Raw genomic sequence first — 23,612 nt, 5'->3', positions numbered from 1 at the left:
TGATATCTTCTTTGGCGTAATGGGTCATACACATATGGAATTTTGGTTAAATATCTTAGCGCTGCTTCCAACCTCAGGTAGGATTCTTATGCAGATGTCCATGTCCACTTACCATCAGTTGGACTGTATTACGTTCGTTGCTCCTCTATTAAAAAAAACTTACATGATATTATTAGGGGTCCATTGCATAATCTCTGCTACTGTATGAGCGGTGTTGGTGCGACTGACCGCCGTCCACAAGTTTGCATTAACGTCGCTCACTTGCACTATTTGCTTGTATAGCACTCCGCCTACTGACTGAAAAGTAAAAGAGCATTCGTTGTTAAGAGATTCGATTCATACGTTCGAGGATAAACTTATAAGAATTTTTGATCACAACATTTTCATAAGTTTGCTTAATTTTCCCGTAAAGATGATGTCCAAAATATAAGTCTTATATTGAATCGCCCTCATGTTAAATCATGGTTGGTAGGTATATAAAATTTAAATATAGCTAGTTTTTGTCCACGTATAATATCAAGCGTATTCACCATGAGAGATTTTTTTATATCGTATATTGACAAAAAATTAAGTTGAGGAGGACGAAGAAAATGTACGTAACAATAAAATCGCAAAGAAATATTCTAAATTACCTGTTAGACCTCCAACAAGACGAGATTATTGCTATCCATACATAGGGTAGTACTGAAATATTGAATAGTGAAACAGTAATAAATTCAATAAAAACTTACTTGTGGCAAGATAGTGATGAAGGCGTTGCCTTGCGCGTTGAACATTAGCGGAATATTATCAATCCAGCCATTTGGTTCGGAGTATGTAAATATCTGTAAGTTAAAAAAGAAACAATGAACCATTTACAGCCATTATAATAACAGCTAAGCAGTGATAGATTAGTCATTTTAAAGTCGATCTCTGTAACAACAGAGGTCGAATTCCTGGCATATACCTAGGAATTTCTGAAGCTATGTGCATATTAGAAATTAATTATCACTTTGGTAGTGAAACTGTTGTTATCGTGAGGAAAACTATATAAGTACCAGATTTCCTTTCTTATTCTGAAAAGAGATCTGCCAGTAGTGGAACATGAAAAAATTGCTAAAATCACAAGATCTCATTGTCCAAAATTCAAAATAAAAACAATGACATACTTGCGTGCAAGTGGCCTGTCCTTCAGTACACAACTGGACAATAAGTGTAGTTTGGACTCGGTTGGTCCACATCAATGCAATGCGGTTGTTGTCCACAAAGGTCACAGTCTTGAGGATTGGCCTGGAATTTGGATAAACAACAATTGAAAAACACTATCAAAACTATACCTGTTCCTATAACATATTTGTGTTAATGTGTTAATGTCATTATTTTGTTATTTTTGTTATTACCTTTTCAGTTAATTACTTTGAAGGGGTTTGTTACAATTTTATTTATAATTTTCTGCGTTTATTAAAAGAAGAAAATTGAATGTGTAGGAACCCTCTGTGGTTCGAATTCGGCGGTACCACCGCCATACCTATCATGCCTAATAACAGCAGTGTTAAGCGCTGCTGTGTTCTTGTTTGAAGGATGTGTTAAGGGAGACATACTTATACCAGAAGTTTCAGGTTATTTCACATTTGTGCCACAGGTAGAGCCACATTTGTGGCCGACCTCAAGTAGGAATATAATTTTATCCGGAGTTGATTACAGAGGACCATGAGCTGCCGCTCTTGGCTACTGCCGTAGCCACTTACCATCAGGTGGACTGCATGCATATCTCTTACTCCTATCTTATAAAAAATATATTAAGAATGTTTATGTTTTAGAAACTTACTGGTCTAGAGTAGTAGGCGCGTTGTAAACTGTCTGGACACCGGTACTCAGTGTGCGTAGCGTCACTCGAACCGTCGGGTTTGTTGTTCCGGACTGAAATCCAGATAAATATTGTTTATTTACCATAGGACAAAGGTAATGAGAAGCTTACCAATTACAAGATCTTAAATTATGTTATTTAGATAGACGTCAATAGTTTATATCTAAGTTTAGAAGGGAGAACATGCTTTCTTTCACGTAGTGTTAAAAATCTTACATTTATTACGATATTTTGGAATTATTGAACTGATCAAGTATATCCTCGTGCCTATTTCTATGTGTCTAATGCACTTTATATGAAAACTCTGTTCGTTTATTATTTAACGATACAATCGACGAATCGAGGTGACGTAGGATATAATAGAACCACAGGATAAAATTTTATAAAATATTTTTTTTCAATGACTTTAACATGTCGGTAGGAGTTAGGTATTATAAATGGAGTAATAAAATGATCTAGATAGGCATAATCTTTGTTTATCAATATCCATGTTACCAGACATGAAAATCAAAGGGCCGTCAACCGAATGCTATCCGAAACGAAAACTCATCTAATCAAAAAATGAGATTTGGCCACATCCACAAGCATTTGTACAAACATCGGCCGAATCGATAACCAATTTCGGTGAACGGTCACTTGTCACGTCCGAAACAATATTCAGAATAAGAGATAAAGACGTTTTGCTGTGTATCTTAATGTGTATCTGCTACTCTTTTGTATAAGTATTTGAGGATGGTAAAACCCTCTGTGCTTTGACTCCGGCGGCACCACCGCCAAACCTATTTCTGCCTAATAACAACAGTGTTAAGCGCTGTTGTACTCTGGTTTGAAGCGTGTGGTAAGAGAAATATAAATATCCGAGGCTTTCCAACTTAGTACTCTGGGGTAGCAATGCTTTTTACCAATCTGAGGTTGAATCTAATCTTATCGGGGTTGATTAGAGGTATCCATGGGAAATGGTAGCGATTCTGTAGTCTCATCAAATCAAAACATAGCAATGGTTAAGACAAACGTCCAAAAGTAACTTTTAACCTACATTAAATAATGTTAAATGTGCAATATAAGACTCTGTTTTACAGTATAGTATACAGTACAGCCTTTTCAAACATAAGGTTGAGCTGCACATATTCTTTACCAGAAACCGACATGAGACATCTAGATAAAGTTTATTATAACCAGTTTTCTGCTCGTAACGATGTCGTAAACCACAATGCTCCACTTTATGGTCGCATTGGGAATAATACAAGATGATCTTTATTTGTACACCAATCAATACTATAGCGTAACGTATGAGTATAACTCGGTCATAGACGGGCCTCATTCTTGTCACGCGGGTTTATGTCCACGTGCGTGTGTCACTTGCATGCGTTAACTGTTGTAGATTTCGTGCGCTTGCATGACAGGAAAAGAACCTTTGAAATGGTAGAGTGCAAGTTCGACGCATGCGAGCATGAACCTGCGTGATAGGAAAAGGCACTGAGTAAACCCCAAATATGGATTTAATGCAAATTAATGAAGCTATTATATATTTGGATATTTGAATATAAATAGTCTAATATCACGCTGTTATAAAACGCAATCTTACTATACATAATCAAAGTAAAATATTGCTGTATAAGTACGCACTAAAAATTATATTTTTGCTAAATTTAGACTTAAAGTGTTAATACATTAAGTTCTTCAAGTACCCTTAAAGCATTGGAGTCTTGCCAAAACTCGATTTCAAATTACTCAGAAAACTGAATGATACCATAAGACATTATGTAGACTGATCTCAAAGTCATTTAGCGACGCTCTACAACCACCGTTTATTTTTTTAATCCTTTGCCATAAAATAAACGTTATTGATTATTGCTACTTTTTATAACAATGTCTTATTATTGTTTGGATTATTTTTAATTGAGTATTTAGTAAAATGGCGGTGCTCTATGTAGTTAAGAGACGTTGGGATTGGGATTGGATTTATCCCCTTCTTAACTGACTGAACCATCCGGTGACCTAAGTACTAAAATTTATCTAGGATAACAAACCTAACTCAACGAGGTAAAGCTGCTAATGTCTTGCTATTTCGATTTGGATAATTTATTTCCTTGATATTTTTAGTTCATAAGATACATATTCGTTAAAATAACATATTTGTGATGCTGCAAATTTCATTAATAATAAAAATCACAAGTAAGGATTCAATTTAGATTGTGACCTTATATAATTTAATTTTCGTCACATGAGAAATATAACGTCTAACGCACATACACAAATATACGTAAACTTTTATATTATTCTCGTAATTTATTTAAGAAAAAATATGGCTTATATGACGCTGATTTAGTGGCCACACTCGGCTCTACACCGGGCGCTGCGCCAAACCCGTTCACTGCATACTTTCACTTACGTGAACATAATGTTAAGGCCAATAAGATTTGACGTAAGAACAGAAGATTATCTTAGTTCATTGCACTGTTCTTATTTAAAAAAAAAATATTTTACCATTAAAATTATAGATGAAAATATTGTTTATACAATAATAATTATAGTTTAAAAACTTTAAACCATGCTAAAATCGCACAAAGAGAATCATTAGTCCTGATTTCTGAAGATCCTGATGAGGAAAATGGGATAAAATTATAAAAATCGTGTATTGTCATCGGTTCTTGTTAATTGTTCAAAATTTTTATATTAATGGGACCGTTCAAAGTGGGTAAAAAAATCGTGTTCAAAAATTCCGTTACATACATAAAGGTCAAGCTAATAAAAGCGTGGTACAAAAGAGAATTATGTTTTTTTGCTATACCATTTTGATACAAATATGTCGAATTATAGCGAAATTCTTACATCCTGTAATATACATAAATCTTGTTTAAGGAAATAAGGAAACATAATAGGTACAACTCATGATTATTAAACACGAATTCTTCCATATATTAAACTGTATTAATATATCCTAAGTCGATTACTCGGTAAATGCCGCTAAAACCTTGGCAAAAATAACTTACGTCTTAACGTTTTTTACACATGTTCGTATATCTACTATATTAGTCTATCAAATAAAATAACATCGCTTTAAGACGAGTGGTGGTGCAATAAACTGCAAGTATTTGGAACATCCGCGCCATAGTATGAATGAATCTTAGTAAGTAAATTCGTTATATAAATCTGGGTGCATTATATTAAAATCCAGTTACTATAGAGTGGGAGCTTCTGAGACATATTTAGTTCTATAGTAAGTCGATTAGGTCATTAAATTTATCAATATTAATTTTGTTATACTGAAGACATTGTTTGTTTATTAATTCGGAGTCGCTAATCTCTGAAAGTAGCTGTCGTATAAAAATACTTTTATAAATTCGATAGGTTATTTATTAAGAAGGATTTCAATCAACAATTTATAAAAATCGGTAATAAAAAACCAGTAATTCAGTTTGACCTCCTTGTAATAGGTGTTATCATATAGACGGGAGGTCAGTGTAAATTTTTATATAGTAGAAGCATATCGTAGGGATAAAAATGTGCATTTTAATATGTAATGGAGTACCCATTACCCAATATACCCAAGGATACCAAGGATCCCAAAGATACCAAGGATTATCCAAGATACGCTTTAATTTATTTATTGCCAATGTTTCGACCATTTGCATCAATCGTGGAAACGGCGAAATGTCCTCAGTTTTCAGCATCAATTCCAGGATAATGTTAGTGTAAAATCATATATAGAACCTATCTTAGTATAATATCCTCAGTTTTGAGTCTCAAGTTCGTGGTAATTGTGGTGTAAAGTCACATATAAATCTTACCTTAGGATAGCGTATTTCATGGTGCGCAGTGTACTGATAGTCAACGGAGCCTGGCACCCCGTAATGTGGCACCTTCATGATCCTCACGTTAGTGTCATCGAAGGTCGCGTACGCTAACCTCGTGCCGTCGTTGGAGAACCATATAGCGTTGTTGGACGTGAACACTTCCTCTGGAGATGAGGAATATGAAGAATGTTTTATTTAAATAATTAGAGGTCAAAAAACTAAAAAACGCGCTTTTATTATAATATCAACTAAAAAGTAGAAAATAATTTTCAATCTAAGAATCAATTAAGGAACGGTAAATAGTATAACTGTGGAAAAGGCGTGGGGTGCTCCATTTATCAGGTTCGAAAAGCACGTACAACCCAAGCTAATAAAAGCGTAGGATAGCCGAAACCAGAAATACAGGCAACCATGTCCTTTTGGTTAAAAAAATATGTTTTAGTATCATGCACCAAATGTTATGTGCAATTATTTTGATCCTATGACACACAGACTGATACGACGATTATACTTATTTACAGAAATTAATACGTCCGAAATTTTATTTCATTTTCATCCTACAATATAGCGTGCACTGATGAAATTCCAAGTAAATTTCACTTCATTTTCTATTCTTTAATACATACTCGTTCGAATTTGTACAAGGTGCAAAATTTAACAAAATCTGCTCTTTCGGGCAACTTTCCAAGTTGAAAAGCCTGGTTTTGCCTGCCGTCGGCTTTTCACTTCGTTAATTTTATTTTTCGAGAACTCAACACTGAACTAAACTCTTCTTTATTATTATTCAACATAGCATGCTTAAAATCTTTTATCCAATGTAAAACAGCACTACTTCTCCAATTTATAAAAAATCTGAATAAATATTTTACGTTTAAAATAATTTAATTTCTTTACGTTATATTTAAAAAAATATATAAATATATTACCTCTAGTTATTTGCATACTACGAGTAGGTCATTCTACATACATTTTATTTTCTTGTTTTATGGATATAATGATATATGCACTATATGTACACTTTTGTAAGTAAATACAATTTTAAAAGTGGCCGCGCCTTTTTATATCGTCTTTGGAAGTATTACCGCCTAAAACTTTTCTGTCTAACACGAGTGTTAAGCACTGCTTTGTTCTGGTTGTAGTAAAACAGAGACATTATGTACACCAGATGTTCCAACTTAATTCTCCAATTCTATTTCTACTTCAGCTTCATTAAAAAACAAGAACATACCTTCATAAACCCAATCGGGTATTCCGTTATAGATGACATTAACAACTCCATTCGTCGTGATTTGCTGTGGTTCTGCATCCAAGGACGCTTGGTAGTATACATTGTTCTCGTACACGAAAGCCAAGGCCGTTCCGACAGGACCCCAGACGAAGTTTTGCAGGAAGTACTCGGTGGTGGACGATCCAGGTGCGATGTTGGAAATTGCGCCGGTCACGATGTTGATAGAAGCGTAGCGCGCCAAGAAACTGTATCTGTATACCTGATAAGACGGAAATATTATGATTATGAGCAAATAATTTTCTGAAGGTAGTAGAACCCTTTGTGGTTGGACTCCGGGGGCACTACCGCTACACCTATTTCTGCCTTATAGCAGCAGCATTAGGCGCTACTGTGTTCTGGTTTGAAGGGTGTGGTAAGGGAGACATACTTTTACAAGGCGTTCCAGCTTAGTCCTCAGGGGTAGCAGCGCATCTGTGGCCGACCTCAGGTAGGAATATCTAATTCTATCTGGGGTTAATTACATATGTCCATGGGCGGCAGTAGCCACTTACCACCAGGTGGGCTACATGCTCGTCTGCTACTCCTATATTATATAAAAAGAGGAATCGCTGATATACCTACTTATTTTTATCTTATTATTGCACGGTTAAGCGCCACTGTGTTTTGGTAAAGATGTAGTAAGAAGGAGACGTTATGCTAGCTCAATCCTTAGGGCTAGCTACACTTCATGACCGACCTTGAGTAGGACAACAATCCTATAAGGGGTTGATTAGAAATGTCTATAAACGGTAGTGACCAATTACATTGTGATACGAAAGTTATTTGCTGTATTTGAAGGTGGAAGATAGGTGAGAGGTAGTTAGAAACATAAGCCTCCTCAATTTGAAATATTCAATGTAGGTCCAGTAGTTGACACATTCTTATGATACTGAAGTAGCGAGAGAGCGACAGTTTAACTGATGGTCACTTACCATCAGTTAGATTGTCATTGCTGCTTGCTATCATTGCTACCAATGAACATCTATTATCAACCCCAAATAGATTCAAAATATGTACTGAGGATAAAGCTAAAACGCCTCGAGTCACTAACACGAACACTAACCCTGTCCTTATCACACCCTTCAAACAAAATACAGCAGCGCTTAACGAGGATATGTTTAACGAAGCTCGAAGAAGCAATGTTATTATGAATTCTGCTTACGTTAGTAATATTATCTTTTTATAACAAATAAAGTAACATGTATAGTACTGAATGGGTGGTAAATAGTGTATCTAATAACTGTGACGCTAGCCTAATGAATGACGACATTGACATATTGACTGACAGGTTGATACAAGTGTTTTTATTATACTTTGTTATATAAACCGTATAAAATATTATTTATTAATGGAATGAAAAACAAAATGTATCATACAACTATTGTGTTACGGATGACTTTATTGTGTGAGATGTCATGCGTGGTGCAAACAAATTATGGATTCGTTACACGTCGTCAATCATATCTGCGAAAGTAACGTCAATTAGGTATATTGTTATATTTAAATAAACTGTTTTAATGATATATTAAATAATGATAAATTAACTACTTTGGATGTTGGTAAAGTAAGAATGGTTTGATCGGGGAGGTACCATCGCCACACCTATATTTAATGTCAAATTTTCTTGTGTTTCGGTGTGGATGCCAGCTGACTTTTTTTTTATAATATAGGAGTAGCAGACGAGCATGCAGTCCACCTGATGGTAAGTGACTACTGCCGCCCATGGACATCTGTAATCAACCCCAGATAGGATTAGATATTCCTACCTGAGGTCGGCCACAGATGCGCCGCTAACCCTGAGGACTAAGCTGGAACGCCTCGGAAAAGTCTGTCTCCCTTACCACACCCTTCAAACCGGAACACAGCAGCGCCTAACACTGCTGTTATTAGGTAGAAATAGGTGTGGCGGTGGTGCCGCCGGAGTCGAACCACAAAGGGTTCTACCACCTTCAATTACATATAATCCGACCATCTTAGTCCTAAAGAGCGACAAGGATTCTGAGATTTTCGTCAGGAAGAATCCCTGTTCTATGTGCAGTTGGTTATAGATGTCCAGCGGCAGCAGTGACCACTTACCATCAGATGGACTGAAATCTCGTTTGCTACTTTAAAAGAAACAGTTAAAATTATAAACTTGAACTTTTTGTGCCACCATGACATTCTAAGATATAAATATTATAGAGCCATCACATACAGATTTGTGCGACATTTGTCATTACTCATTATGCTTGTATCTTCTTAAATAGTGCAACACGTACAGATATGTATCTAACTGTGTACATGTTGCGCAGCCATTCGTATACATATACGAATGGCTGCGTCACTGAAGACAAAGCATAACCCGATGATGTCGTCATGCCGCCAGCATGCCACCGCTATCGCAGCCATCACAACTCGAGAATGCACGAGGATTGGCAGAACAATAACTCAATATTGATTCTATCATTGAATGGGAACCCATAATCATCATCATCAACCGATTATAATCCCTGTGCTAGCAGCAGGTCTCCTTATCCTCCTAGAGGAAATCTCCTATACCGTTGAAACGTGTTTACTATTATACATACATAATTGGTGTGTACTTCATGATCATCGTTATCATCAAATCATTATTGTTTCAATGCTATCAACGGGTCTCCTCTCAAAATAATAAAGGATTTAGGTCACAGTCGATCACTCTGGCCAGCTGCGGTTTGGTAGATTTTACACACCTCTGAGAACCTTTTTGTAGGTTACCTAGTGAGTTTTCCTTCACGGTTACAGTAGTTTTATTAATACGTACATGCCTATAATATGCACGTACTTTCTTAAATAGTGCAACACGTACATAGTTAGATATGAATACGAATGACTGCGTCGCTGAAGACAAAGCATAACCCGATAATGTCGTCATGCCGCCAGCATGCCGTCGGTATCGCAGCCATCACAACTCGAGAATGCACGAGGATTGGCAGAACGAATTCCGAACACTGGCACTATAGAGTAACGTGCTCTATTTCCGTTGTTTGATTTGAATACCTATTGTGTATTGGATAGAATTGAATATACAGGTCAGAGTAGAATGTTACACTTAGTGCTAAATTTCATTGTATCTAACGGGATTAATTGGTTTGAGAAGTCGACACATCGACATAGACCTTTTCGCTGCGAATCTTTAAATATACTTTTGATCTAATATCATTTATCCGACACAGATTTTCAGTTTTTTTAAGCGATGAAAAAATATGTTGAATGATTTAAGACTAATTATTATTAATAATTCAACGAAGGAAAGTATATGAGAAATTTTCTATTTTTTTACATCACATTTTCAATGATGCCTATTTATTAACATTTAAAAATATTTTTTTGGACAATAAATGTTTAATACATACTTATAACATTTGCAAAGCGTTGCATTAATTAATATTATTATATTATTTTTATTCATTTTCTATCACGATCATCATCATCTATACATAAATGTTGTAAATTATGTTACACATGTCCATTTCTAACTAGTGTGTGCTTGGTATTAAACTAAGTAAATTTTCGTCGTCGCCAAAACGTGTTCTGAATTAGAATAACGGGACTTGCAAAATGGTAGTCTTGAAGATTAAGTAAGACTTAGAGCCCATATCTTTGTAATCTTCAGTAGATAACATTATTTTTTTTCTCGATACTTGAATGATAAAAATTATTTTAAAAAGGTCATGATTGCTATGCTCCAAAAGCCTTGAATGCGTTTATCTGTTTTAAGACACTTTTTAAACTTATTGGGTCACACTACATTGTTTTTGTGTTTTGGATTCCATTCACACACACAAAGACGAATTCATAAACACCCACAATAGAAAACTAAATTCATCATCTCTCAATCTCTGTGGCCGGGTCGATCCCGGAATTCAATGCGCGTCAACAGCGGAATTCAATACAGTGTCCACTCCCCCACGCAGGTATAAAAATAAATTCACCCCTTTCATCATCAAACCTTTACTGTCCCACTGCTGGGCACGGGTCTCCTCCCATAATGAGAAGGGTTAGGCCATAATCCACCGCGCTGGTCAAGTGCATATTGGTAGACTTCACATACCTTTGAGATATATTTTTTTATAAATCTCACAGGTATGCATGTTTCCTCACGATGTTTTCCTTCACCGTTTAAGCAAGTGATAATTAGTTTCTAATGCGCATTTACCCCTTTGAACTAAAACATACTTTTTATGATTATGACATTAATGATAAAATATTTTCATTCATCAACCACCGCCCGTTACTGTTTAAAAATCCATTTTCCGATGATGTTTTCCTTAAATGTTTAAGCTAATGATAACTTATTTTAAACTATGTTTTTTTAATAACTTAGAACTTACCGGTGCAACGTTGTAAGCCAACACGATGTGAGAGCCATCAGCTGATAATTCAGCGAATCGGGACGATTGTTGCAGGATCTAGAAAAATAAATTAAATTATAAAACTTATTATCAAACATTTTTAACACCTGACATTTAAAAATATATTATTTGTATGAATATGTATATTACTTATATTGATATTCATGTTGAATTCAAAGAAACATGATTATTATTATTATTATTTATATTATTTTCCCTTATGATAGATGCTTTGATATAATGATATACGCAAACAAAGTGAAATAAGCTTTACCATAGCAATTAACATTTAACTCAAAGTTTGATAAGACAAATTACTTCAAGAGTATGCATGAAATAAAACGAGAATAAATATTGTTCAAAGAAACAAAAAAAGACGAAAAAAGAAATCAAGATAAATTAATTTAAAATTCCGGCGGGTATAGACCATAATTTTATTTGTAATGGTGATGAGTAAGAGAAACATTCCTACCAAGATGATTGCATACTCAAAGTCCAACAGTGGACTTATCAGCGCTGTTGGATGGACAGGTATCTTTTGATCTTTTTCTATCATCAAATAGTTTTTGAATGTCAAGCGTAATATGTAAAACATGACAATTGTTCTCGTTACAATAATGAAACAAATGATAATGAATATAACATAATAGTAAAAGGCAAAACTAGAGCAAGTTAATGATTTAGACAATGACTTCATGAAAGTAAAAAGATACCTAAGTTGAAATATTAACCTGAGATCTTACCGTATCATCCTAACGCAAGCATCAGAAGAGAAGTATTTAATTATTCTAACTAATCTAATTATATTTAAAAGCAATTTAAACTAAATCGATCTAAATAAAACAATATGACACGAAATTACGCAAGACGGTAAACTTCTGATTCTATTTTACTATCTGTGTCAAACAGAAGAAATTAATAGTAGTAAGAATGTGTATAATTCAACACGTTTTACGTTTATTGATAAACACTGAAATTCAGATAATGTCCATGATAAACATTAAACCGATAATAAAAATATTTTACTTTTATTGTATCTACCTACATGCATGTTGTAGTTCATACTCGTATCTATAAGAATTTATATGTACCTATCAGCGATCACTCTTATTGACATTTAATCATGTATTTAATTTTTATACTGATTGTAACTTTGCATATATTAAGGTGAACATGTAACAATATCAGTATTGTCATCATCTACATTTTAAACAAATCATCATCGCATTTAAGTAATTAACATTACTACTAATTATTATTATTGACATCAACATTATTATTTTGCTAAATTGCTACTTAAAAACATTTTTTGACAATTATTTTTATGTTATTGTTGACAACATTGTTATTTTGATGAACTACTACTTAAGCATTTTTTGACAATCAATTTTATAAATCTCATCAATAAAAAACAAGACGTTCGTCAGGCGTTACTTATTTAAAGACAACACACATATTCTATACTATAACTCGAGTTAGTTCGTAGTAAGTGTATTACTATACAACTTATACAAGTAAGTTTAAAGTGATTAAATTCAAAACTTGAATATTATTACCATGTTTGGTTCTAGTTGTGGGAGATAACTCGGAATACAAATGTGTCCTACTTAACGCCGGGTCATGTTCGCGACACTCGCAAACTTTTGAGATAAACGGATTTTCAAAGTTAAGAGATTTAAACTCGATTCACTTTAAAACTTTGGAATTCTGTTATGGAACTAAGTATACTGCGGTTATTTTATTATCTTTAACAAACTGTGTAATTTAGGTGGAATGCTATTGTGTTGGTTAAAACAGTTTGTTTAATAGCACTTCCTTCTGTAGATATTTCAGGAGTTGATTAAGCAACATTATTTATTCTTTTAGAACTATAGTACGTTGTTTTTTCATAATTGACTTAATAATAATTGATCACTGCAACTAACAACACCTAAAGTTAATTTCAAATAACACTAAAGTTCTGTATAAAATTGATGTTTTAAAATTAATTATAAATTTAATTAAAAGCATCTAATATAATATTTAGAAAATCTCGAAACAAACAACTATAACGCAAAGAACTGTGTACTGTCGAAAATTAAAAAGCCTTACATGAAATTCACATCATCTACGATCAGTACTATAACAAACTCTTTCTCTGTTACAAATATTTATACATCCTCCACGAAACAACTTTATATCCAAACATTGTTACTGTTACATCTACTAATTGAATACGCATTCCCATTTCAGCGTAACCAGAACAGTGATTTACTGGTAATTTGATAACAGAATCAATTACACTTACCGGTGTAGTGTTGCCGACGAGCACTGTGACGGAGTTTGAGTCGATATTAAATAGTGCCAGATCACCATTTGTGGTTTTATACAGGATATCTCCATCTATAACAAAAACAGCATGCAGTAGTTTGAAGAAGAAGCTAACTATTTAGTTAACAATTATAACAAGAATTTAAAACACTTCAGTCCACTCATAGTCCTTATCTTTATATATATGTATATTTCGTATGTGCGTGTGTATGTCACTGAACTCCTCCTAAACGACTGGACTGATTTTGATGAAATTTGTTATGTGTGTTCAAGGGGACTTGAGAATGGTTTAGATTCACAATTTAGTCAGTGGGAAAAGGTTTTTTAATTAATTTTTAATTCGTAAGTAGTTGTTGATTTTGGAATGTTTCACATTGGATGCGACAGACTTCCTATTTTCAAACCCGTAAGTGATAAGGGTTGTTCACCCTTAACATTTTTTTTATGGCAACACAACGTTTGCCGGGTCAGTTAGTATTTGTATAAAAATTCACCCTGCATATTGTTATGTATCCACAAAGAAATGCTCCTGTATATTAGCTCCGCAAAAAAAATCTTAGGAAAACGGGTGACCTACTACAAGTATATCCGAAAACAATTTGTGTATTCAACAATATTACAAGTCTTGTTCTACTCAAACTCAAAATACTTGAGTTAAAGAAATAGATAGATCACCTGATGTCCATGTGCCGTTAAACGAAGATGCCGCAAACACTCCATTGATAATGTCTTCAAGTTCAATTTGATCGGGCCCTGGTGGTAATGTCGGTGGCTCAGTAGGTGTCGTTGGTTCTGGCGTCGTGGTTGTTGTTGTTGTAGTTGTTGTCGTGGATGATGGCGGTACCGGCGAAGTCGGTCCTTCCGTTGTCGTTATTATAGAATCTGCCTCACCGCCAGTGAGCACTACAGATAACGTTACAACAACTGCTATTATAATAACCATTGCTATTGCACCGATCACGTATGTCAACGTCTTTTTTCTTTTTGTCGCGACCAGGACCTGTAAAAAATAACTATTAGTAACAATTGACTTTAACAATACGTATACAACAATCAAAAAGATACCATCACTAACATAAAAAACTTAAGTTATTTTTTAACGAATGGAAAGTCCTAATGACCCATACCTACCTTTACTCCAGCCCTTTAATCCTTTAGGTTAAACGTTATTCAAAGTAACTATATAAAACATATTTGGATGGTGATACTAAACAAATCGAACGCACAAGTGATATCGACACTAGAAAATCGTATCTCGAATTCAAACAACGACAGTTACATCACAACACTTATGTCATGATATTATTATCTTTGAAATATAAAATCACACTTTTTCGACGATTCACTTCATTGTTCCACACGGAACTTATCTCGTCTAGCAAACACACAATGATCTCGTTTATAATCTCGTGGCATACTGAATGAAATATCCATTCTAATTTATTTAGTTTTTTTTCTAAGTGATTAACCATCTGCTGAGGTTAAGCTTGTTTTGTTTGACATTGAAGCCGGATACATGCTTGGTGTGTGATACTAAATGCAGTAATTTTTATTAAACATTCGGTTGTTAATTGCTCTATTAATTTTATGTTTCAAATTAACAGGAACTTCGTCAAAAGGATAAATTTATGTGCATATTTTATTATAATAAACTTGGCGTTTCATATGATAAATGACTTCATTAAGTAAAATTTACTTATCTCCAATTATATTGTTATTTTATATTTTTGTTATATTAAACGTCTTCCGGTGTATCATGTGTTACATTCATATAATCGTTGACTGATTAACCGCTTGATACCGGTTTCATTGAAGCTTTGAATAATACTAGTATATGCTGTACTTTTCCTTAGACGTGATAACCTATTGCTAAAGTAATAACTGGACTTCTGGACCTTAACAATGGTAACTTCAATTTCTACATGGACTGTAGTTTCACAGCTTTAGATATAGGTATTCACTGATGAAGCTTATTCTAGTGTATGTTGACACGATATAGATAGAAGGCTACTCAGAGGAAAGATTGTTGATTGTACAAATTCGGACTGCTATGTAGATTCTCCCCTATTATCAGCTGAGACTTCTTAACTAGAGAAAGCCTCACAAATCATGTTATTGAACTTTTCTAGACATTTCCATACACAGAAATTCCAAATAAAAGTAGCTACGAGTAAGCACGACCGCACCCTAGACTTGATGTATGTTACTTGTTAAAATTATCTCTTTTTATAACAGTAGATTATATGTATGAATATTAAGCTTAAAATAACTTATTTACTACATAATTATGATTTCATACCTGGTCGCTGGTGCCCATCTCCATGGTGGAATTACTGTTATCCTGAGCCATTCTGCCGTGGTTTGTATTTTACCTGTCCCAAAGAAATCATATTTATAAATTTGTAACATATATTCATTCAATATCAGTTGTAGTAAATTTAATATTTGTCTTTTGTGGAAACAAACAAACATGAAGTTAACCCGATTAATCAATTATGCCGGCCAATGAACATCTGTAATCAACACTAATTATGACACACATTCTGCATGAGGTCGGTCACAGGTCCCTGATGATTAAGTTGAAACTAAACTTTTTATTATAAAGTAGTTCTAAATATACAGTAATTAAAGTAAAAAATCCAAGTGTCTACCTATTACGTTCAAGAGGTTGACGGCCAAAGAGCGGAGATTTACTAATAGGGTCCCGCTTTGACCCTTTGTGTACGGAACCCTAAAAATATATTTTCTTAGTTATGGCGGTAGCGCTACAACTATAAGATATTACCTTGAAATACACAGATTTCCTATTTCATTTATTATGCATGAATTATTATGTACAATTACCTACCTAACAGCATTCTGATAATTATAACATTGTCGTGCAGTATATGGATCACACACCTATTTAGTCTTACTACCTGATGTAACCACTATGTTAATATGAATACCTAATTTATTAAAATAAGTGTTTCATTTACAAACGTATTAATATAAAGGTGAATCCATAAGACTTCTCTGCTATACCATACATTCTATATCTATGTGATAGATACGAAGAGGCACTGAGGTAACACTATTCTTGTGAAAATCGCTTGCTATTTAGGACATACCATACGCCTTTCGACATAAACTGGACGACTGCGTTCGTAAATCCTGTCAAATTATGAACGATGAATTACGCAGCTACGTTTTATTGCTATTTACCTTAGTTACATTTTCATATAGTATCCGTTCATATTTAGATTATTTGCAAACAAATTGTGAAAGTTTTATAAGAGCGATAGGAGCCGTCAATGACCGCTGCTGACTGCCGCCGACGACGATTGTCAACATTTGGTGCCATAAGCTCACCAATAGCTATACAATAGCTCACCAATAAACCAATTAAGTAATGATAAAATTAGATTCCTACCTAAAGTCAGCCACAGATGCGTTGTTACCCTCCGAAGACTAAGTTGGTACGCGTCGGAAGAGTATGTCTCCCTTACCATCCCTCAAACCATTAGAGCAGAAACTAGCACTGCTTTTATTAAGCAGAAATAATTGTGGAGGTGCCGCCATGGACCGTCGTACCACAATGGATTCTACGTACATTTTTTGTAAGCAAAACTCATTGGTTGGATAGATTTCTCATTAAAGTCATTAATAACGCACGTAAATCGATATTAATATCGCTCCATTAAATTTGAATACTCTTTTTCGTATAACCGAAGCGATTGAGAAGAAACACAACATAAAAACAAAGATTACTCCGAGAATGAAAGTATTTACAAGTAGATAATCGCACAATGGTAATAGAAGGTTTTCTTTTCCTTTTGGGAAGTCTCAGGTCATTTCCGGTGCGGAAGTTAGAGTAATGACGCCACAGGGAACAGCGGGAAATAGCGTTGTTCCTCAACTTGTACTTGTGATGCTATAGATATACCGTATTAAGAAACAAAACTCTATCTAAAAGTATATTAATAGACATTTCGTATTAAGTATACTGTGTCATAAAAATCATATTATTATCACTGACGAGTAACTTTTATTCATGATATTACTGACAATTTTCAATACATTACTGACTGTCTGTTGGGCACGGAGGTACGAGGTCTAGTCCTAAGTCAGACAGTGCGTATTGGTACGCTTCAAAGGCCAAAATCCATCATGCCAAATAAATGTGCATTAGTAGACACCTTCGAAAACTTTTTTAAGAATTTGCAAATAAAATAGTCTAAGAATAAACTATGTTTATAGTGTCTCAATTAAATTAGCCAGCAAAGTAGACAATTATCAACACGTTAAATCCGATAGAAGACCCGTGCCCAGCTGGGGTAGTAAGAGTTAGGTGACGCATATATATTTGTTTAAGTGTAACGAAAAGTTAAAATAACTTGACCACAAATAGAGTGCAATCGGAAGTTGATAAATATTGCGTTCCAACATTATCATTTTCCTGCGTTATAATTATTTTGTATATTTTATATTTCAGTTCAACGGAACCCTTATACAATAATGCGTTGTTAGGGTATATCCCTGGAACGAGAATTCCAAAATAATTCTAAAATGTTTAGGTGTGTGTAGTCTACCAACGCACTTGGACATCATGGCTTATAGTTACTGCCCCCCGCGGACATCTGAAACCGATCAAAGATGCATTGCCCCCTCCTGAGGACTAAGGTAGACCCCACATGTTACTAAAAGGCATCCACACCCTTCCACGAAAACGCAAGAGCTACTTCAGGCTACAAACAAATGTTTTGGGTGGTATAGTCCGCGTAAAACTAGTCAACTCTGAATATAGAAATGAATCGTCGCCATAGCAAATTGTTTGACTACACCTGCTAGCAACAACTTCAGAGCGGACTAGCAGTTTGGCGACTACTTTCAAGAACCTTTGACTGAACCGAGTAATTTATATGAGCCGTGAAAAATCTAAAAACATATGACTATATAGATTCTATATCAGATAATACGTTAATCTTTAGCCCATAACACAATAGCCGTAGCGCAAGAATTAAATCTTATCTGCCCGCGATACTAATAAAATTAGTTGTCATAAATGACTTACATTCAAAGATACACGTTATTTAGGTATTTTACATCGAAGTAAATTGTAAGTAATTGTAATGTACCGAATGTACGTAAAACATTTTTATGGCGAAACATGATCGAAATAGAAAGATGTGTTTTTAGGTGAACGCAACTTATATTATAACGCACGAATATTCACTATAGGTGAAGGTTACCTATCTATACTAATATTATAAAGAGGAAAACTTTGTTTGTTTGTTTGATTGTAATGAATAGGCTCAAAACTACTGGACCGATTTTAAAAATTCTTTCACCATTCGAAAGCTACATTATCTACGAGTAACATAGGCTATATTTTATATGGAATATATTTGAAAAATAGATTTTGAGGTGGTACAAAGTTTGCCGGGCCAGCTAGTGTATTATAATGTGTCAGTGTGTTCCCATAAGACTTATTCGGCACGTCCCTTTACCAAATTAATCTCTTACTGTTCAGTGTTTAACTCTATATTATAAGGCAATGTAGGCAGACCTATGTAGAGTTGGTAATTGATCGTATAAACTACTCATCTTTGAAGTCAACCCCTTACTTTTTAGGTTTGCATTTTAAAAAAGCTGTACTTGGTTCAGATATGGGTCAGTTCATTTATCGTCAATGTGTACATAAATCATACTACTCTAATTTTCATTTTCATGATCAATTAAAAATTAACTCAAAGGGCTTTCTATGAATTAAAAACTGGTAAATCTCCAGTATAATAATATAGTATTTACAATCTACATACGCCTATACTCGTAATTATAATTGCCTACTCGTAGTTGTGTTTGCTATAGAGATTATAAACGTACACTTAACTATTACAATGTACTGAGATTGTATCAAATATGTGGTTTCAGATGTTATTATGGTATTACATTTTTAATTGTGTCCATTGGTAAACCTCACATCCTTATGAAAACGTTTCTTTTTCAATCTTTTAACTATGCACGTTTTTCTGGTGATGTTTTCATAAGCTGACAAAGGAAATTATAATTAATTTCTAATGCGGACACAACTTTGAAAACAGAAGTGTACGCATAGGATTCGTACCTCGGACCTCTCAATTGAGAGGCCGCGTTTCAACCACTAGGCTATCAGTGCTTAAACACCGTACTACTATACACTTTTCCATAAATATAATGGTGAGAGTAATAAAACATTTTTCCTTTTCTGAATTATGTGCGTATTAGAAATTATTTATCACTTGCTAAAACGGTGAAGGAAAACCTCGTGAGGAAACCTGCATACCTGAGAGATTTATAGAAAAAATCTCAAAGGTATGTGAAGTCTACCAATACGCACTTGGCCAGCGCGGTGGACTATGGCCTAATCCTTCTCATTCTGAGAAGAGACCCCTGCCCAGCAGTGGGACAGTAATGGGCTGATGATGATGAATAAAACAATATATTAAACACTTACCACGTAAAAAGATAAATACACACCGGCCAGTGGCCGAGTTTCAGCCACACTAATTGTTCCACGGATCTAACAAAGATTAAGATAAGTTATCTTTACAAATGATAATAAATTAAATAATTCCTAATCAGATCAATTGAAGGCGAGTGATAACATGCAAAATATTATATACTCTAATAATATTATATAGAAATTTGATAGTAAGTAACAGCCTATGAAATTTCTGCCGATCACAATCTCTCTTTTAAATATATTTTCTTGCTTCTAAAACTCAATACTTGTCCAAAGACTAAAAATAAAGATAAAGCCTGAATGAATAGTGTGTTGAAGGATCTTGGAATATTTATAAAGGACACCATAGATCTGAAACAGTTACCTTTGATCTCATAATTTAGCTGAAGTTAAGGGTTTCTACTGTCGCATTTTAACTTTTTTTAACCCCTGATATCAAAAAATGGCTGCGGGTATGGGTTTCCATTCATTTTAACTTTTTTTAATAACTCATCACAAGTTTCTGCTTTGTACTGGACGAACGTAATCAACATAATTTGGATTTGCAAATCAGCAGGAATAATATTTAATCTTCAATATTCTGTTCGAGAGCCTTTGTCTATAATTATTTCATTTGAGTAAAAACTTATCTAAAAAAAAATAGCACTCGATACTTGTAGTATCTGTAATATAATATTAATGTTGTATATTATACGTAATATAGCACGTGATCCTTGCATCTTAAATACCCATACTTGTTATATGTAGGTATACCTAATAATAAGGCAAACGGGCTACCTGACGGCCACCGTCACCGTCGTCGTTGGACATTTGCAATACCTGTACCCTTACCATGAGTTTTCAAAATGTCCCTCAATTAACGTTACGTTTACTCAATCCAATATTCTGTTCCGTTTGCTTCAGTAGACTGAGTAAACGTAACAATAAGTAAGTCCTCAAGTCTTTCTGTCTGCCACACATGTTCGCAAAAAAGAGAGACAAAACATAAAGCGCCATTTTGTCAATTTAGACATTTAATGTTACGTTACTGTCATTATACCAAAACAGTCATATTTGTTAAAACGTAAAAACTCATGGTAAGGGTACAGATAAGTCGCCAATGCATCGTTGGCTTTGAAGGAGAGCTCTTTTTGCACCTGTGTTGAAGAACCCTGCCCCATGTCAGAGTGCTCAGGGAATACCTCAGGAGGAAGCACCCACATTTCATTTCACACACTGACAGTGCAAACTGAACCGTGGATACTGTATATATAGATTTCGTATGTGCATATCATAAATAAATATGAAGGTAAATTAAATATATGAGTAACAATTAAAACGAACACAAGGGCAGTCATGTGGTCATCATTTTACCGCCGTATGACCACATAGGGCAAATCCGTTAATACTGAAATCAATGTAATCTATGTTTGCCAAGTAAAGATGGAAATTAGACATTTTTGCGGTTCAGTATCAAATGGTAAAAACGAAACCCTATTACTCACAGGACTCTATCTCCTGAACCGCAATAGATAAACACCTAAATTTTTTATAGAGTATGTATACCTAATGGTGGCCGCTATATCACCAATTACACTGAAATATAAAAAGTCTTGAATATACTAGAAAATTGTTAAATTAAATTCAAGTGTTCAATTATAGTTCAAGAGCCTTGTGACACACGGACACACAGCGGAGGCTTTGTAATAAGATTCCGTTTTTACACTTTTGGTACGGCACCCTATACAAAACATAGAATCTCTTACTTTTCCTTCCTACTAATTGTTCAGTGTAAATATTTTGAAGATGTAGGTAAGATTACACTCGAATTCTGATTTCCGTGACAAGAGGATCTCATTGGCGTTCATTTCCGATCTTTTCACGATACGTCCGAGCGAACATCGATTGCAACGTTTTCCTTGAACGCACTTTTCATTTTCCTTCCAAATATATTGCCGTAAATTTGTTATCTCTGATACCTTTTCCAAATATAAGAAATATTTGATCCACTTATGGTTTGCCAGTGATTTTGTTCGTCGTGTGTACTTGTGATACAGAGAGAGGACCAAAAAATAAATTAAGTAGGTACCTACCTTTTTTTTTTTTTCTCGAGGGGGAAACCTTCAAAAGGTACCCGACGACGTGGGAGCGACGCCGGGTTATGTGGGATTTTTACCGCACTAAAACCCCCCCGGTGGCCGTCCTCAACGCTTGTTGGAGAACTCCGGGATCTCCGACGGAACACAACCGGAGCCCTCCAAGCGCGATGCCCCGATCGGGCTCTACCCTGGAGGAGCAGTTTTCGCTCCTCCCACACCATGTAGTGTTTACGACGGTATGCGACCACACATACCGCCGTCCTTCCCGCTGTCGCTAGCTAGTTCGAGCTCCCACTCTTGCCGCCCGCAACCCCGGAAGCCCCCTTTTAGTCGCCTCCTACGACAGGCAGGGGATACCGTAGCCCTATTCAGTAGGTACCTACCTATGCCTATACGTAAGTATACCTATACCTATATAATATAATAAGTTGTAAATCAACCCATTACTATCTCGCTGCTAGTCCACCACGGTGGCCAAGTCCGGATAAGTAGCCTTTTCGAAGCCTTTCAAAACTTTCAATTTAAAGACGTGTAGTTGATAGACGTTCATCATGATATTTTCTTTCACCATCAAATTCAGTCATTATAGTTTCGATAGCCATTTAGGATTTGAACCTCAAACCCCGATTGATAAACTGAATTTCAATCTAAGCTATCACCCAATACTACCCAATTTATACACATATATATTACCCAATACATATACATAACAATAACTATCAAACCACCAAAATAACAACAAAAAACGAAAAGTAGACCAAAGTACCTACGTGACGGATGCTCATGTTTGGTAGACGGTAACACGCATATATTTTCGTGATTCTTGCCAATTTAACGTACATCACATACATACACGTTCAACTGTTACCTCACGCTTTCCTCATGCCGACAGTGACCAGAATCATTAATCGAAGCATTCGAACCACGTAAACACTTGAACACTTTCTAACTATCCATTACATAACATGCCCCAAATCCTCAATTAAAAGTTTTATGAAGTTTGTATATCTTGAAACCTTGCTCGATGAAATGTAACGAAATTGATTATCTGTATATAATATGTACTTTTACATTTAATGAATTTTCCTTTCTTCTCTACTCAAATGTACAATCAAAGTGGTGCATCCCCTACTTTTTTCTTTACACTGTATGACTAACTCACCCAATCTCACTTCATACCGTCTAACTTAGTCCAAATTAGTCCTCAGGGGAAGCTACGCATCTGTGGCCAACCTTCAGAAAGAATCCAATCTCATCTGGAGTTACACATGTCCATGAGCGACAGTAGGCACATACCCTCAGATGGACTGCATGTGCCTTTGCTACTTCGATATTATAAAAATGTGTGTCTATTCGGATCAATAACATTTGTGTGTGGGATTGTGTGTGTGGTAACGTGACAAAAATCCAAGGGATTAAAATTTTGAACGGAACCAAAACATAATAAAATGGATAAA

General features: G+C 34.9%; 1 protein-coding gene across 1 annotated transcript in view; it reads right to left on the bottom strand.

The window, feature by feature from the left end:
* LOC140751581 (venom dipeptidyl peptidase 4) overlaps positions 1-23,612 on the bottom strand; it is a 44,778-nt gene that overhangs the window by 5,478 nt on the left and 15,688 nt on the right. The window contains exons 2-11 of the mRNA XM_073085534.1: positions 15,893-15,965; positions 14,269-14,593; positions 13,571-13,665; positions 11,263-11,340; positions 6,872-7,130; positions 5,638-5,807; positions 1,808-1,899; positions 1,149-1,269; positions 732-824; positions 164-297 (exon numbers count right to left, since the gene is read on the bottom strand). Of these exons, the coding sequence (XP_072941635.1) occupies positions 164-297; positions 732-824; positions 1,149-1,269; positions 1,808-1,899; positions 5,638-5,807; positions 6,872-7,130; positions 11,263-11,340; positions 13,571-13,665; positions 14,269-14,593; positions 15,893-15,943 (1,418 nt within the window). The 5' untranslated portion in view covers positions 15,944-15,965. The remainder of the gene's footprint in view (positions 1-163; positions 298-731; positions 825-1,148; positions 1,270-1,807; positions 1,900-5,637; positions 5,808-6,871; positions 7,131-11,262; positions 11,341-13,570; positions 13,666-14,268; positions 14,594-15,892; positions 15,966-23,612) is intronic.

This window comes from Epargyreus clarus, unplaced genomic scaffold (assembly GCF_041222505.1).
Source record: "Epargyreus clarus isolate Ecla_fem2 unplaced genomic scaffold, WU_Ecla_fem_2.2 ptg000023l, whole genome shotgun sequence".
Lineage (NCBI taxonomy): Eukaryota > Metazoa > Arthropoda > Insecta > Lepidoptera > Hesperiidae > Epargyreus > Epargyreus clarus.
Note: the sequence above shows the minus strand (reverse complement) of the source record. Positions and strands in the feature narration are given on the sequence as shown.